A 14,439-nucleotide genomic window follows, 5' to 3' on the forward strand; every position below is an offset into this window, starting at 1 on the left:
CGACGAACCTCCCGGCGTGACCTGGGTGTTGTGAGCCCGACAGGGCGCTCGGTGGCGTGGCCGTGGGAGGCTGGTCATCCCCGGGGGGGGGGGGGGGGCGCCTGGCTAACTGCTGCCGCCCCACCAGGTCTGCTCTGCCACTTGAACGACGCTTGCATCAGCAACCCCTGCAACGAGGGCTCCAACTGTGACACCAACCCTGTGAACGGCAAGGCCATCTGCACCTGCCCCTCGGGGTACACGGGGCCGGCCTGCAGCCAGGACGTGGATGAATGCTCGCTGGGTGCGTCAGGGCGAGGGATGCGGCGGGGGGCACAGCCATGGGGCTGCTGGCCCAGTGTTTCCAATCTGATGGGGGAGCCATCGCTTGGAGGACGGCCGGTCTGATGGGGGAGGCGGGCCTGTCCCCGCACGGTCCAGAGGCCGGGGTGCCTGAAGCAGACTCTCACCGGGGCTGCATGCCCCCCCACCCCCCGCCAGGCGCCAACCCCTGTGAGCACGCGGGCAAGTGCGTCAACACGCTGGGCTCCTTCGAGTGCCAGTGTCCGCAGGGCTACACCGGCCCCCGCTGCGAGATCGACGTCAACGAGTGCATCTCCAACCCGTGTCAGAATGACGCGACCTGCCTGGACCAGATCGGGGAGTTCCAGTGCATCTGCATGCCTGGTACGAGGGGCCGGCCTCCGGGCTGGCGGGGCGGGCCCTGGGCTCTGTGGGCAGCGGGAGCTGGGCGCCACGTCCTCTGGGCCCAGGCTGCTCACGGGCCCCTGAACCCCCTCACCGCCCCCCACCCCAGGCTACGAGGGCGTGCACTGTGAGATCAACACGGACGAGTGTGCCAGCAGCCCCTGTCTCCAGAACGGCCACTGCCTGGACAAAATCAACGAGTTTCTGTGCGAGTGCCCCACGGGTGAGGCCCGTCCCCGGCAGGGCTGCCGCCGAGCCCCACATTCTGCTGGAGGGGGACGGTTCCTGGGCTTCAGCCTGTAGGAGCGTCTCCCTACTGCCCTGAGGGAGTGCCGCACAGCTGCCCCTGGGGCTGGGGGACAAGGACTTCATCTTAGGAATGACTAGGCCAGGCTGGGCAGGGGCTGCAGGCCCCCCATCTTGCTGGGGGCATGAGAGAAGCCCAGGACCCAGAAATCCTCCTTGCTGCCAGGCTTCCTTGGGGACGAGAGCACGCTGGGAGAGCGGCGGGCTGCCTGGACCTCTGCGGGGCATGGGTGGGGAAGAGGGGCCAGCCTGGCTCTCAGAGGGCTCGCGGCTGGAAGGGAGTTGGCCTGGCCTGCACTCCCAGCAGGGGGCATGACCCGTCATGGACAGTGCACATAGCCCGCAGTGGACGTGGCCGTCAGGAGCGTCTGAGGGGCTCAGGGCGGGAGGGGTCTGTAAGCCTAGGGGTGCGGGGCCCCAGGAGGCGTTAGCAGGTCAGAGCCTGGGCCTACAGGGTATGAATCCCAAACCCCGGGGACCTCCTTCACAGCCCGACGGGGCTGAGGACACAGCAGCTGAGCTCAGCTGGGAAAGGGCCCTCTTGGAGAGGCGGGAGCTGAAAGGGACAAGAAGAGAGGCTGGGAGGTGCCCTGAGCCCGGGCTTGGCTGCGCAGGCTCTGGGGAGCCCATCGCAGGAGCCCCGCGCTCTGGTGCGGCTGGGGCTCAGCGGGGGCGCCCGGCACCACCGTCTCCGTCGGCAGTGACAGCGGCCCCTCCCCCGCCGCAGGCTTCACCGGACACCTGTGTCAGTATGACGTGGACGAGTGCGCCAGCACGCCCTGCGAGAACGGTGCCAAGTGCCTGGACGGGCCCAGCACCTACACCTGCGTGTGCACGGAAGGTGGGGCCGTGGGGGCGGCGGGGACGGGGGCGAGGCGAGGGTCTCCCGTGGGGAAAGGCACAGGAGGGCCAGACCCAGCCGGCGGCCTTCCGGGAGCAGCCGCCCTGACGCCCCGGGCCCTGCCCCGTAGGCTACACAGGGCCGCACTGTGAGGTGGACATCGACGAGTGTGACCCCGACCCGTGCCACTACGGGGTGTGCAAGGACGGGGTGGCCACCTTCACCTGCCTGTGCCGGCCGGGCTACACGGGCCTCCACTGCGAGAGCAACATCAACGAGTGCTACAGCCAGCCCTGCCGCCACGGCGGCACCTGCCAGGACCGCGACAACGCCTACCTGTGCACCTGCCTCAAGGGGACCACAGGTGCCTGGCTGGGGCTGGGGGGCACGGGGCACAGGGGCGTGGAGGCCTGGGGGCGGGCCCCGGGGCCGACCACTGCTCTGCCCGCCGCCAGGACCCAACTGCGAGACGAACCTGGACGACTGCGCCAGCAGCCCCTGCGACTCGGGCACGTGCCTGGACAAGATCGACGGCTACGAGTGCGCGTGCGAGCCCGGCTACACAGGTGAGCGGCCCGGGGCCCCAGGCGGGCCAGGTCGGGGGCCGCCGAGGGCAGGGTGCCGCGGGCCACCTCCCAGGCCCAGCTCCCGGGATGCCCGCCACGGTTGTGTGGCGCAGAGTGCGGGAGGCCTGCGGCCCTGAGTAGCGCCGGGACGGGCACCCTCGGGCCTCTGGTCCCTGGTCAGAGCCAGACGCCTGAGCACATCCTGCGTCTGACCCAGCCCCGGCGGGGTGGTTGGGATGACGCAGACCCTGTCCCCAGGGACCCTGCGCTCATGCCGAAGCCCCCGTGGACCCAGGGAGGGGGTTGCGTGGCGTCCTAGGTCAGCAGAGGGGAACCGGGGCTTGCTCACTGAGGCACCTGCTCTTGCCGGGGGAGCTCGGGGCCCCCGGAGCCTGCGCGTCTGAGCCCCGCCCGCCCGCAGGGAGCATGTGCAACGTGAACATCGACGACTGCGCGAGCGGCCCGTGCCACCACGGGGGCACCTGTGAGGACGGCGTCAACAGCTTCACGTGCCGCTGCGCCGAGGGCTACCACGGCCCCACCTGCCTGTCCGAGGTCAACGAGTGCAGCAGCGACCCCTGCGTCCACGGGGCCTGCCGCGACAGCCTCAACGGGTAGGCGCGGGGTGGGGGCGCTGCCGGGGGGCAGAGCCCCACACGGGCCGGCGCGGGGTGCAGGTCCGAGGTGACCCGGGGCACGTGTGACGTGCTCATCTGTCCCGCTCCCTGTCCCGGCTGCTGCCAGCTCTGGAACTGCGCCGAGTTCCCGTTTGTGAGGTGGCTGAGGTCGCCCAAAGACGGGGCCTGGGGGGCGAGCTGCGTGACCTCAGCAAAGGGGAGGGGCTGGAGGTGGAGTGAAGCCCGAGGCCACAGATGGAAGCTGGTGCGCCCGAGTCACCAGGGTCAGGGGAGCTTCCAGGCGGAGGGCGCAGGGAGCTGCTGGGAGGGTGGATGTGGGTGCCGTGTGTGTGCCCGAGCCTGTCTCCTGTGGCGTGTTGTGGGGCACCCGGCTGGCGTCCTGAGAGCTAGGGAGCCGGTTGGTGTGGGAGAAGCTCGCTCACGGGGTGTCAGCAGGGCGAGGGCACGGGGCGACGGGCTCGCTTGGCCTCTGACACCCGCCGCATGCCACGCACTGCCCTGTGGGCGTGGGGCTGCGGGCGGGGGCGGGGAGCCCTTGCTCTGTGTTCAAGGCCACATGCTGGCTGAGTGGCGGGGGCCCGACCATGCTCCTGGACGAGGTGGTGGAAACCCTGTGTCGGGCATGGGGTGCTGTTTCCCCCGCTTTAAGGGGCTCTGACGGTCAGAGTGGACCGTGGACCAGCCCCTCTGCCGTCAGACTGTAGAATGGCGTTAGAGCCGGGAGCATGGGCGTGCGTGAACTGCCCCATGGTCCCCACTGCAGATACAAGTGTGACTGTGACCCTGGGTGGAGTGGGGCCAACTGTGACGTGAACGACAACGAGTGTGAGTCCAACCCCTGTGCCAACGGCGGCGCCTGCAGGGACATGACCAGCGGCTACGTGTGCACCTGCCGCGAGGGCTTCAGTGGTGAGCGAATGGGGCCGGGCGGGGGACTCTGGGCCCACCCGCGGTCCCATCACGGGCACCGGCTGCCGCTGGGGTGGGGACCGCGCGGGCTCTGCTTCCACGGCCCCACGGTGACGGGCGCACGGCTGTCGGCCCTCTCTCCCCAGGCCCCAACTGCCAAACCAACATCAACGAGTGTGCTTCCAACCCGTGCCTGAACCGGGGCTCGTGCATCGATGACGTGGCGGCCTACAAGTGCAGCTGCCCGCTGCCCTACACAGGTGCGTGCGGGGCGGGCGGAGCCGGGCCGCTGGGGGCGGGGTGTGGTGCCGCAGCGGCGGGCCAGCGGCTGAGGCCCAGGCCTGGCCACACTTGGGCCTCCCCCTGCGGGGGTCCTTGCCAGATTCGCTGCAGACATACGGAATGCTGGGGACGCGTCGTCATAGGAGTCCGTCCCTGACTGTTGGTTCGGCTGGCCAGCCCACCCGGGAGCTGGGGTCCTCTGCAGCAGAGCTAGGAGCTGGGCCTGGGCTGTTGGCCTCCACGACCCAGTGTCCACACTGCATGGGCCCCTGGGGCCAGACTGCACCCCCCCCACCTTGCTGGCCAGGCTTGAGGGATCCCTTTGACGGCGGGCCTTCTTTGTGCTGGGGAACAAGGAGCCCTCTGTGAGGACCAGCAGAGGCAGGAGGCGTTTCCCTGGGTGTCCTGGCGTCCGCCGTTGGCCCGGCCAACAGGATCGCAGGAAACGGTCCCCTCTGTGGAAGAGATTTACAGAGTGCTGCAGAACCAAAGTCCGCAACCGGTTCTGCCACTGGGTCCCCCCGGGAGTGGGCAGGGGGCGTGGCCGCCGAGCCTGGAGGTCTGGAGGTGATCCTGTCAGGCCAGACAGGTGGGGTGGGGGCTGGGCCCTTGCTGGCCGCCCCACGACGTTGGGTAGCTGGTGGCTGGTGTGGTATTTTCTTTGATCGAGGCTGGGGACCTGGATTTTCTCTCCTGCCTCGATGAGGAAGCTCTCAGCGGTAGCCGCCCAGGGGCCCCATTGCTGGGGACACACGGGTCCCTTTCGGACACAGTATCAGAGGCTGGCGGGCCTGGCGGGGAGGAGCTGGCCTGTGCTGACCCGCTTCCCGTCTGCCCACTTCCTGCTTCCCTCTGCACAATTGTCGGAAACTCTGGCGAATTTCCTGCCTGCCTAGGTCACCGTGGAAACAGATAGAAAGAAAGGCTCTGGAAAATCACCCCGCGGGCCAGGGAGATAATGGGCCGTGGGGAAGATAGTGCTTCCTTTCTTCCCCGGGAGTCGACCCCCACGGCTGTAAACAGGAAGGCTGTCTGCTGGGCTCCCATGGAGGAAGTCACCCCAGTGGGACACTCCTAGCAAGACTGCCCTCCCTGTGCCGCGGTCCTGGGTCACTGGGGCTTCTCCCCTGCTGCCCGGCCTCTGCGCAGGGGCCTCCAGGGCCTCCAGGACCAGGCCCTGGCTGCGCATGGCACAGAGCCCTTGGGAGGTGCTCCCAGGCCTCCCGGGAACCAGGAGAGGGGGTGAAGCCGCGAGCAGGCTGGGCCCCTGTGATGGCGTGGGGGGGCCGCCGGTCTGCTCCCCAGGCTCCCAGGCTGTGTCCTGCAGAGACGTTTTGGAGCTGGGCGTCCCTCTGATTTGTCTTCAGGGCCCCTTTTGGGTCCTGACCCAGCCGGGAGTTGGCGGGGGGTCCCAGGGCAGCACCATTCACCCGCCACGGGGCCAGTCATCGGGAGATGCCGTGGGGCGTGGACCCCCCCCGGGCCAGGCTCCCCGGGTCTCAGCCCTGTCCCCTTCCCCTTAGGAGCCACATGTGAGGTGGTGCTGGCCCCGTGCGCTCCCGGCCCCTGCAGAAACGGGGGCGTGTGCAAGGAGTCTGAGGACTACGAGAGTTTCTCCTGCATCTGCCCCATGGGCTGGCAAGGTGAGGCCTCCTGCCCTGCAGCCCTGCCTGGGTGCGGCCCCCTGGGGCAGGCGGCCTGGGGCCGAGCCAGCAGGGCACAGGGGTGCGAGAAGCAGGCGCGGGCCCGCCGGGGCTCCACCGCCCTGAGTCCTGCCATCGGCCCAGGGGCGGGGGCTCGCAGGGCAGAGTGCCCCTCCTTCTTGGGATGTCCCCAGAGGACCGTCCTGGGGCACAGGAGGCCCCGCTGCTGGGAGGAGGGGAGAGAGGCCTGGAGGCCGGGGGCTGAACCCGCACCCCCTTCGCCCCCAGGACAGACGTGCGAGGTCGACATTAACGAGTGTGTGAAGAGCCCGTGCCGGAACGGCGCCTCCTGCCAGAACACCGACGGCGGCTACCGCTGCCACTGCCGCGCGGGCTTCACAGGGCGCACCTGCGAGACGGACGTGGACGACTGCCGGCCGAGTGAGTGGCCCTGCCAGCCTGGCCCCCCAACATGCTCTGGGACCTGCGGCTCCTCGCGTGGCCGTGGGGCAGGGAGCGGGCTGGGGTGCTCTGGGAGGACGGGTGTGCCAGCCCCTGGGGGCACGTCCGGGGCGCGCCGCAGGAAGCGCAGGGGTAGTCTCGCGCGCGGTCTGAGGAGGGTGGTCCTGGGTGGCCCAGAAGCCTCCAGAGCCGGACTGCCGGCGCCTCGCAGTGGGTTCTGGGAGCTCCTCCCGCAGCGCCGTGCCTGGCCCCACCGGCCGTGCCCTCATCGGTCCTTGTTGTGACCCACCAAGGAGCAGGGCTCTCGGCCAACCCGAGAAACCAAGCATATTGTCCGGAGCCACCCAGCACGCGGGGGAGTCGGGAGCCCAGCTCCGTCGGCCTTCAGGCCTGCACGTTCTGTCCCTGCCCCGCAGCCTGGGGCTGGGGAGCGTGTCGGGGAGCGCGGGCCCCCGGCGTCGGCCGCCTTCAGGCCTGCCTTCTGTCCCCTCCCAGACCCGTGCCACAACGGTGGCTCCTGCGCCGACGGCGTCAACACGGCTTTCTGCAGCTGCCTGCCCGGCTTCCAGGGCCCCTTCTGCGAGGAGGACATCAACGAGTGCGCCAGCAACCCGTGCCGCCACGGGGCCACCTGCACAGACTGCGTGGACAGCTACACCTGTACCTGCCCGGCGGGCTTCAGCGGCATCCACTGCGAGAACAACACGCCCGACTGCACGGAGAGGCGAGTGCCGCGGGGCGACACGGACCCCGGGTGGAGGCGGCCGGGAGGCGGGCCTGGGGCCCGGTGCAGTGCCCCGTGCGCCCAGCAGGTGTCCCCCGGGCCAGCCCTCCCTGCCCGTCCGGTCAGACAGGGTCCCCTGGATCCTCAAAGGGCCAGCGGGAGAACCAGGAGGCCTGGCAGTTTCTCCGGAAGAGCTAACGCGCCCTCCTCTGTCCCACAGCAGCAACGCTGACCCCCCCTTGTTTCCTTCTTTACCTGGGCTGCCAGGGAACTCCACACTCAGTGATCTCGTCCTTTTTTTCCCGTGGTAGCCACACGGGTTCTGGCCTCTTCCTCGCGTTTCCATCCAGCCGCACACTCCTGTGTTACGCAGCTCTCAGCTCGGCTTGTGAGGAAGGCCACGGAAGTGGGTGGCAGGCGGGCCTGAGGTCCCTGCTCTGAGGTCAGCCACGCGATGTCCCGCCGGCGCTGGCTGTTGGGCCCCCCGCCGCCTCTGTCTGAGGCAAGGGAGCAGCCGCCCAGGGGGTTCCCCCAGCCGCGCTCACCCCTCCCCGCTGCTGCTTGCTCACCTCCAGCTCCTGCTTCAACGGGGGCACCTGCGTGGACGGCATCGACTCCTTCACCTGCCTGTGTCCGCCGGGCTTCACCGGCAGCTACTGCGAGCACGACGTCGACGAGTGCGACTCGCGGCCCTGCCTGCACGGGGGCACCTGCCAGGACAGCTACGGGACCTACAAGTGTACCTGCCCCCAGGGCTACACGGGCCTCAACTGCCAGGTGAGCGAGCGGGCCGTGGGGGGCCCAGCAGGTGGTGGACAAGGTGGGGCACTGGCCCCAGAGTGTCGTCACAGCGGGCCCCACTCACGTCGGCCTCCCTGCGCCACTCAGGAAAGCAGGAGGCCAGGAGGGCAGGGTGGCCATGGTCACAGGGCTCCCGGCGACCCCGATTGCCAGCCCAGGGCCCGGCCCAAGGCCGCACTGTCCCTGGAGGAAGCAAGTGCAGAGCTCGGCTTTCAGGTCAGGAGCAGAGGTTTATGGAGTGAGCTCCAGAAGGGGAGGAAGACAGGTAAAAACCAGCTCTTTTATAGAAGATGCACAAAATATTAAAGATGTATTTTTACTGAAGATTTTCAGGTCAGATACTTGTTACAGAGAGTCCCAACAGACTAGTTTACTTCCCCAGAAGAGCCTTCCTTCAGGAAAGGCCAGTCGGGATTAGCCGAGAGCCCAGAGAAAGAGCACTCCCCGCCGCCCCCCGGCCCAGCCAGCTCCTGAGCAGAGGGAGGGGCAGCCCCCGGGCCTCAGCTTCCGCGTCTGCAGGGTGGGCTCCCAGCCCTCACCCCGGGCAGGGGTACTCCGGCCGGTGTGTGCTGAGCACCGGCAGGTGGGGGGCCCAGGCGGGGTTGGGGGTAGTGAGAGCCGGGGCACCCCTGCCGCCCGCAGAGCCTCGTGCGCTGGTGCGACTCCTCCCCCTGCAAGAACGGTGGCAAATGCTGGCAGACCAGCGCCCTGTACCGCTGCGAGTGCCACAGCGGCTGGACCGGCCTCTACTGCGACGTGCCCAACGTGTCCTGTGAGGTGGCCGCCCAGCGGCAAGGTAACCAGCTGCGGGCGACCCGGCGCCCCCCGGGGGTCCCCCGCCGGCCGCCCCCGGCTCACGCCCCTGCCCTTCACCTGCCCGCCAGACATCAACGTCACCCACCTGTGCCGAAACGGGGGGCTCTGCGTGGACGCGGGCAACACCCACCATTGCCGCTGCCAGGCGGGCTACACGGGCAGCTACTGCGAGGACCAGGTGGACGAGTGCTCGCCCAGCCCCTGCCAGAACGGGGCCACCTGCACCGACTACCCTGGTGGCTACTCCTGTGAGGTGGGCACCCGTCCCGCGGGAGTGGGGGGTGCTGCTGGCCGGGCCACTGCGTGCCAGGCCCTAGGCTGTGGGCAAGCACGGCAGGGAAGGCTAAACCAGACAGATGTGGTCGTGGGAAGGGAGGGCTGTGACAATCAGAGAGGACTGCCTGGGGGAGGCGTCCATGGAGGCGGAAGATGTCGTCGAGTCACCCTCTGTGTCCTCTTCCCCAGAGCTTTCCCTCTGGGCTCAGCCGACACCTGCCCAGAGGTGACACCTGTTCCACGAGACAAGCTTCCGCCCGGGCTCCGACCCTTCTCAGAGTCCCCTGGGTGGGGGTCTCCCTCTGGGTTGGCCAGGTGTGAGGAACTCAAGCCTTCGCTGGTTAAGAGGGTAGCCCGTGTGGCCCTGTCAGTCCTCGCAGGGTGCAGAGGGCCACAGCTCAGTCCCCCACTGAGCCACGGGCCTCCACCCCTTGTCCGTGTCGCTGCAGTGTGTGGCCGGGTACCATGGCGTGAACTGCTCCGAGGAGATCAACGAGTGTCTGTCCCAGCCGTGCCGGAATGGGGGCACCTGCATCGACCTCACCAACACCTACAAGTGCTCCTGTCCCCGCGGCACACAGGGTAAGGACTCGCCACACCCCCAGCTGGGGTCCAGGGCCAACTGGGCGCATCAGGCGCTGGCCACAAGCATGCCAGACCCGGTCCCAGCTTCCCTTCTGCTTTGTGGGGCTGAGCGGAGAAAGAGCCAAGGGATGGAGCTAGCCACGCCCCTGGCACAGGGCAGCCCGTTGTGGGGGGGAGGCTGTGGCTGCGTCCTCTCTCCTGAGCGTCTGTGTGGTCCCATCCTGACGCTGGAGGGAGCGCCCTTGGGACGGAGCTAGGCCAGCACGTGGCCAGCGCAGGTCCCTGACAGCGCCCGGGTTCCTGCAGGCATGCACTGTGAGGTCAACGTGGATGACTGCAGCCCCCCCATCGACCCCGTCTCCCGGGGCCCCAAGTGCTTTAACAACGGCACCTGCGTGGACCAGGTGGGCGGCTACAGCTGCACCTGCCCACCCGGCTTCGTGGGCGAGCGCTGTGAGGGGGACGTGAACGAGTGCCTGTCCAACCCCTGCGACGCCCGTGGCACCCAGAACTGCGTGCAGCGCGTCAACGACTTCTACTGCGAGTGCCGCGCCGGCCACACTGGTGGGTGCCGGGGGTGGGCGGGGCAGAGGCTGGGCCGCCCGCGGCCAGTGCCTCATGCCCGCTCTCCTCTTCAGGACGCCGCTGTGAGTCAGTCATCAACGGCTGCAAAGGCAGGCCCTGCCAGAACGGGGGCACCTGCGCAGTGGCCTCCAACACTGCCCGCGGGTTCATCTGCAAGTGCCCGGCGGTAGGTGCCACGTGGGGCTGCTTGGTGTTTGGTGGCAGGAAAGTGTCCCCTTGCTGCCATTGATCACGGCGCGCCAGAGGACAAGGGCCGGCTGGAGCTGGGCGCGTCCTCCTGGCTCGCAGACCCGGGCTTTCTGCTGGGAGTTCGTTTTCTGAGGCATCTGGGGTTCACAGCGCCGTGGTGCAGGCGCTGGCCATGCCCCTTTCTCCCCGGTCCCGCCTATGGGGTGACAAGGGGTCGGCCCACACTGGTGCCGCTGCTGCCGGTCAGGGTTCCGACGAACCCAGCGGACACGCACCCTCCAGGGCTCAGTGCCCGCAGTTCCCGGAGCGCCCCTGACAACCCCTGGGCTTCCGGCACGCGGCGGGGTGGGGGTGGGGGGGTGCTGTGCCGTCCAGCGCACGGGCTGTCGGCCCCCTGACGCACGGCCGCCGCCTATACCCGCAGGGCTTCGAGGGCGCCACCTGCGAGAACGACGCGCGGGCCTGCGGGAGCCGGCGCTGCCTCAACGGCGGCACGTGCATCTCGGGCCCGCGCAGCCCCACCTGCCTGTGCCTGGGCGCCTTCACCGGCCCCGAGTGCCAGTTCCCGGCGGGCAGCCCCTGCGTGGGCGGGAACCCCTGCTACAACCAGGGCAGCTGCGAGCCCACGGCCGAGAGCCCCTTCTACCGCTGCCTGTGCCCCGCCAAGTTCAACGGGCTCCTGTGCCACATCCTGGACTACAGCTTCGGGGGCGGCCTGGGCCTGGACATCCCGCCGCCGCAGATCGAGGAGGCATGCGCGCTGCCCGAGTGCCGCGAGGAGGCGGGCAACAAGGTGTGCAGCCTGGCCTGCAACAACCACGCGTGCGGCTGGGACGGCGGCGACTGCTCGCTCAACTTCAACGACCCGTGGCAGAACTGCTCGCAGGCGCTGCAGTGCTGGGACCACTTCGGCGACGGCCGCTGCGACAGTCAGTGCAGCTCCGCCGGCTGCCTGTTCGACGGCTTCGACTGCCAGCGCGCCGAGGGCCGCTGCAAGTGAGGCGGGGGTCGGGCCGCGGCGCGGGGCGGGAGGCGGAGGGGAGGGGGTGGGGGTGGGCACAGGTAGCTTGGCGGGCGCGGGCGGGTCCTGCAGAGGGCAGGCTGGGCGGGGCACCGACTGCGCGGGCAGGTGACAGCCGGCGCCCGCGTCCCTCCGTCCACAGCCCGCTGTACGACCAGTACTGCAGGGACCACTTTGGCGACGGGCACTGCGACCAGGGCTGCAACAGCGCCGAGTGCGAGTGGGACGGGCTGGACTGCGCAGAGCATGTGCCCGAGCGGCTGGCGGCCGGCGCGCTGGTGCTGGTGGTGCTGACGCCGCCCGCGCAGCTGCGCAACCACTCCCTGCACTTCCTGCGGGAGCTCAGCCGCCTGCTGCACACCAACGTGGTGTTCAAGCGCGACGCCCACGGCCAGCCCATGATCTTCCCCTACTACGGCCGCGAGGAGGAGCTGCGCAAGCACCCCATCAAGCGTGCGGCGGACGGCTGGGCCGGGCCCGGTGCCCTGCTGGACCGGGTGGAGGCCGCCCTCCTGCCAGGCAGCGGGGCCGGCCGCCGGCGCAGGGAGCTGGACCCCATGGACATCCGCGGGTGAGTAGCTCCAGCGGCTCCCCTGGGCCGTCCAAACTCGATGGCGGGACACAAGGAGGGTCCGACAAGACCGGGGCTTCCAGGGCACTTCCCGGCACCTCCCAGCAGGGGTGCAGCGCCTGGGGTCAGCTCCCAGCTAAGGACTGGACTCCCGGAACCTCTGTCCTCCTGAGATGGGAGAAGGACGCTTGTGGCCCCCGATGGGAAGGCAGAGGGCGGCAGGTCTGGCTGGGAGAGCGCTTTGAGGGGTCTCAGGTCCACAGCTCTGCTGCGTGCGGTGCTGGGCTCGGTGGGCTGCAGGGAGCACGGTCCGCCTCTGGGGTGGTTCTGTGGCCCCGGGGCCACCTCACCCATCCTGGGAGTGCCCCCCTCCCCCACTGCAACGATGTTGGGGGCCTGAGGGTACATGGGGCGACTGCGGCGGCAGACCAGAGGTCTGAGCCCCCGGACCTGGGTGTTCCCCCAGATCCATCGTCTACCTGGAGATCGACAACCGGCAGTGTGTCCAGTCATCCTCGCAGTGCTTCCAGAGTGCCACGGACGTGGCCGCCTTTCTGGGCGCCCTGGCCTCGCTGGGGAGCCTCAACATCCCTTATAAGATCGAGGCTGTGCAGAGTGAGTGGTCCGCCCAGCCCTGCTCCCGGGGGACGGTTTGCTGGCTTCTAAGGAAAGTCTGCCTGGGCAGGGGGTGCGTCTCCCAGCCCCCCACCGAATGTCCGCATTCTTTGTGCCGTTTTCTGCCCACGGGTGCCTGTCGTGCCGTCCAGAGCTCAGGAAGAACTTCTGTGGGATTTTCTGCCTGGTGCGCCCTCCTTACCCATAGTGACAGCTGCTGGTGCGGCTGGCCCAGGGGACGGACACATCTGCCAGAAAGTGGGGGCCTTTCCCCCACCCCCCGCTCACTCCTGGTTTTTCTTTGTTGGGTATTATTTCAAAATCATTACAGCTTTTTAAAAAAGAGAGAGGGGGAAGAATTGATCGGTGTCGTGTGAAGTCTTGAAGTTTGTATCTCGAAAATCCCCCTAAATCCTTTGTCTTAACAGCTCAATGCAAGTGCAGTGATTCGAAGTTGGCTAATCCTCCTCCCTTAAAGGAGAGAAAAGTAAAAGCCGTCTCCAGATAGTCGGCTGGTGCAGGAGAGAATTTAGCGATAGTTTGCAATTCTGATGAATCGCGTAGAAAATGACCTTATTTTGGGGGGCGGGATGGAGGAGAGCGGGTGAGAAGGCGCCCGGCCGCGGAGCCAGTCCGCTGCCCCCCGGCTGCTGGCCTGCCGCGGAGCTGCCGCCTGATGTCCGGGCGCCCACAGGTGAGACCGTGGAGCCGCCCCCGCCCCCGCAGCTGCACTTCATGTACGTGGCCGTGGCCGCCTTCGTGCTGCTCTTCTTCGTGGGCTGCGGGGTGCTGCTGTCCCGTAAGCGCCGGCGGCAGCATGGACAGCTCTGGTTCCCCGAGGGCTTCAAGGTGTCAGAGGCCAGCAAGAAGAAGCGGCGGGAGCCCCTCGGCGAGGACTCCGTGGGCCTCAAGTTAGTGGACGCGCCGCGGCCTTTGGGGGCTTGGGGGAGACGGGGTGTGCCCCTGCCGACCCACAGGCCACGCCTCACGCGGGCCATGGCCTCAGGAGAGCCCCACTCAGTCCCGCCTCCTGCCCCCCTGCCCCTAGGCCCCTGAAGAATGCCTCAGATGGCGCCCTCATAGACGACAACCAGAATGAGTGGGGTGACGAGGACCTGGAGGCCAAGAAGTTCCGGGTGAGTCCGGCGGGCTCCGGGACCTCCCCAGCGGCCACACCCCTGCCCCAGCCTGCACGTGACGGGGCCCTCCGCTCACCCCTTCCTCAGTTCGAGGAGCCAGTGGTTCTTCCCGACCTGGATGACCAGACAGACCACCGACAGTGGACCCAGCAGCACCTGGACGCCGCCGACCTGCGCGTGTCGGCCATGGCCCCCACGCCGCCCCAGGGCGAAGCCGACGCTGACTGCATGGACGTCAACGTCCGAGGGCCAGGTAGGTGCACAGCCGGCCACCTGCACCGCCCCCCAGAGGCTCTCAGGATAGGGTCGCCCTCGTCCAGCAGCCTGCCAGGGTCGGCATTCTGGAAGCTGAGCACCCCAGGGGGTGGGGGGTGGGGAGGAAGCTGTCGTCCCTCCTTGGAGCAGGGTGGGACCTCCCGGGTGCCTCCACGCATGGCCAGCTCCCGCCTGGGGGAGGCTCTCTGCCCACGCAATCAACTGCTTGTCCTGAAACGTCCATCTGAGGGGCTGATTTCCCAGCCACACATCTCTCGCGTGGTCGCTTCTCGGCGGGGTTATCGGTGAGGGTCTCGTGCAGGTCAGGAAGCAGAGTCACAGGGTCGCCTTTGCCCACCGGCCATTTGGCAGCTAGTCTTGGCTCTGACCCTCAGGAAGCTCAAGTTGATCCTGGGGGCCCCGGGTGCCGCGGGCTGCGCCGCACGTCTGCACGCTGCCCACCCACTCGGGGCCATCGGCACGGCCGCCAGTGCCGCCGCTGGGGGCCCGCCTCCCTGACGGAGCCCT

The 14,439-nt window shown here is 68.7% G+C and overlaps 1 protein-coding gene across 1 annotated transcript in view; it reads left to right on the forward strand.

Moving 5' to 3' along the window:
* The window catches only part of NOTCH1 (notch receptor 1), a 42,305-nt gene that overhangs the window by 21,840 nt on the left and 6,026 nt on the right, over positions 1–14,439 (forward strand). Inside the window, exons 7-30 of the mRNA XM_046022081.1 lie at positions 128–283; positions 481–666; positions 797–910; positions 1,721–1,834; positions 1,965–2,198; positions 2,290–2,400; positions 2,822–3,014; positions 3,802–3,947; positions 4,094–4,207; positions 5,753–5,872; positions 6,161–6,313; positions 6,830–7,058; positions 7,634–7,835; positions 8,502–8,655; positions 8,744–8,928; positions 9,401–9,533; positions 9,843–10,100; positions 10,175–10,287; positions 10,735–11,306; positions 11,474–11,902; positions 12,369–12,517; positions 13,212–13,428; positions 13,566–13,653; positions 13,744–13,909. Of these exons, the coding sequence (XP_045878037.1) occupies positions 128–283; positions 481–666; positions 797–910; positions 1,721–1,834; positions 1,965–2,198; positions 2,290–2,400; positions 2,822–3,014; positions 3,802–3,947; positions 4,094–4,207; positions 5,753–5,872; positions 6,161–6,313; positions 6,830–7,058; positions 7,634–7,835; positions 8,502–8,655; positions 8,744–8,928; positions 9,401–9,533; positions 9,843–10,100; positions 10,175–10,287; positions 10,735–11,306; positions 11,474–11,902; positions 12,369–12,517; positions 13,212–13,428; positions 13,566–13,653; positions 13,744–13,909 (4,536 nt within the window). The remainder of the gene's footprint in view (positions 1–127; positions 284–480; positions 667–796; positions 911–1,720; positions 1,835–1,964; positions 2,199–2,289; positions 2,401–2,821; positions 3,015–3,801; positions 3,948–4,093; positions 4,208–5,752; positions 5,873–6,160; positions 6,314–6,829; positions 7,059–7,633; positions 7,836–8,501; positions 8,656–8,743; positions 8,929–9,400; positions 9,534–9,842; positions 10,101–10,174; positions 10,288–10,734; positions 11,307–11,473; positions 11,903–12,368; positions 12,518–13,211; positions 13,429–13,565; positions 13,654–13,743; positions 13,910–14,439) is intronic.

The sequence above is a fragment of the Meles meles genome, chromosome 11 (genome assembly GCF_922984935.1).
Source record: "Meles meles chromosome 11, mMelMel3.1 paternal haplotype, whole genome shotgun sequence".
Taxonomy (NCBI): Eukaryota; Metazoa; Chordata; class Mammalia; order Carnivora; family Mustelidae; genus Meles; species Meles meles.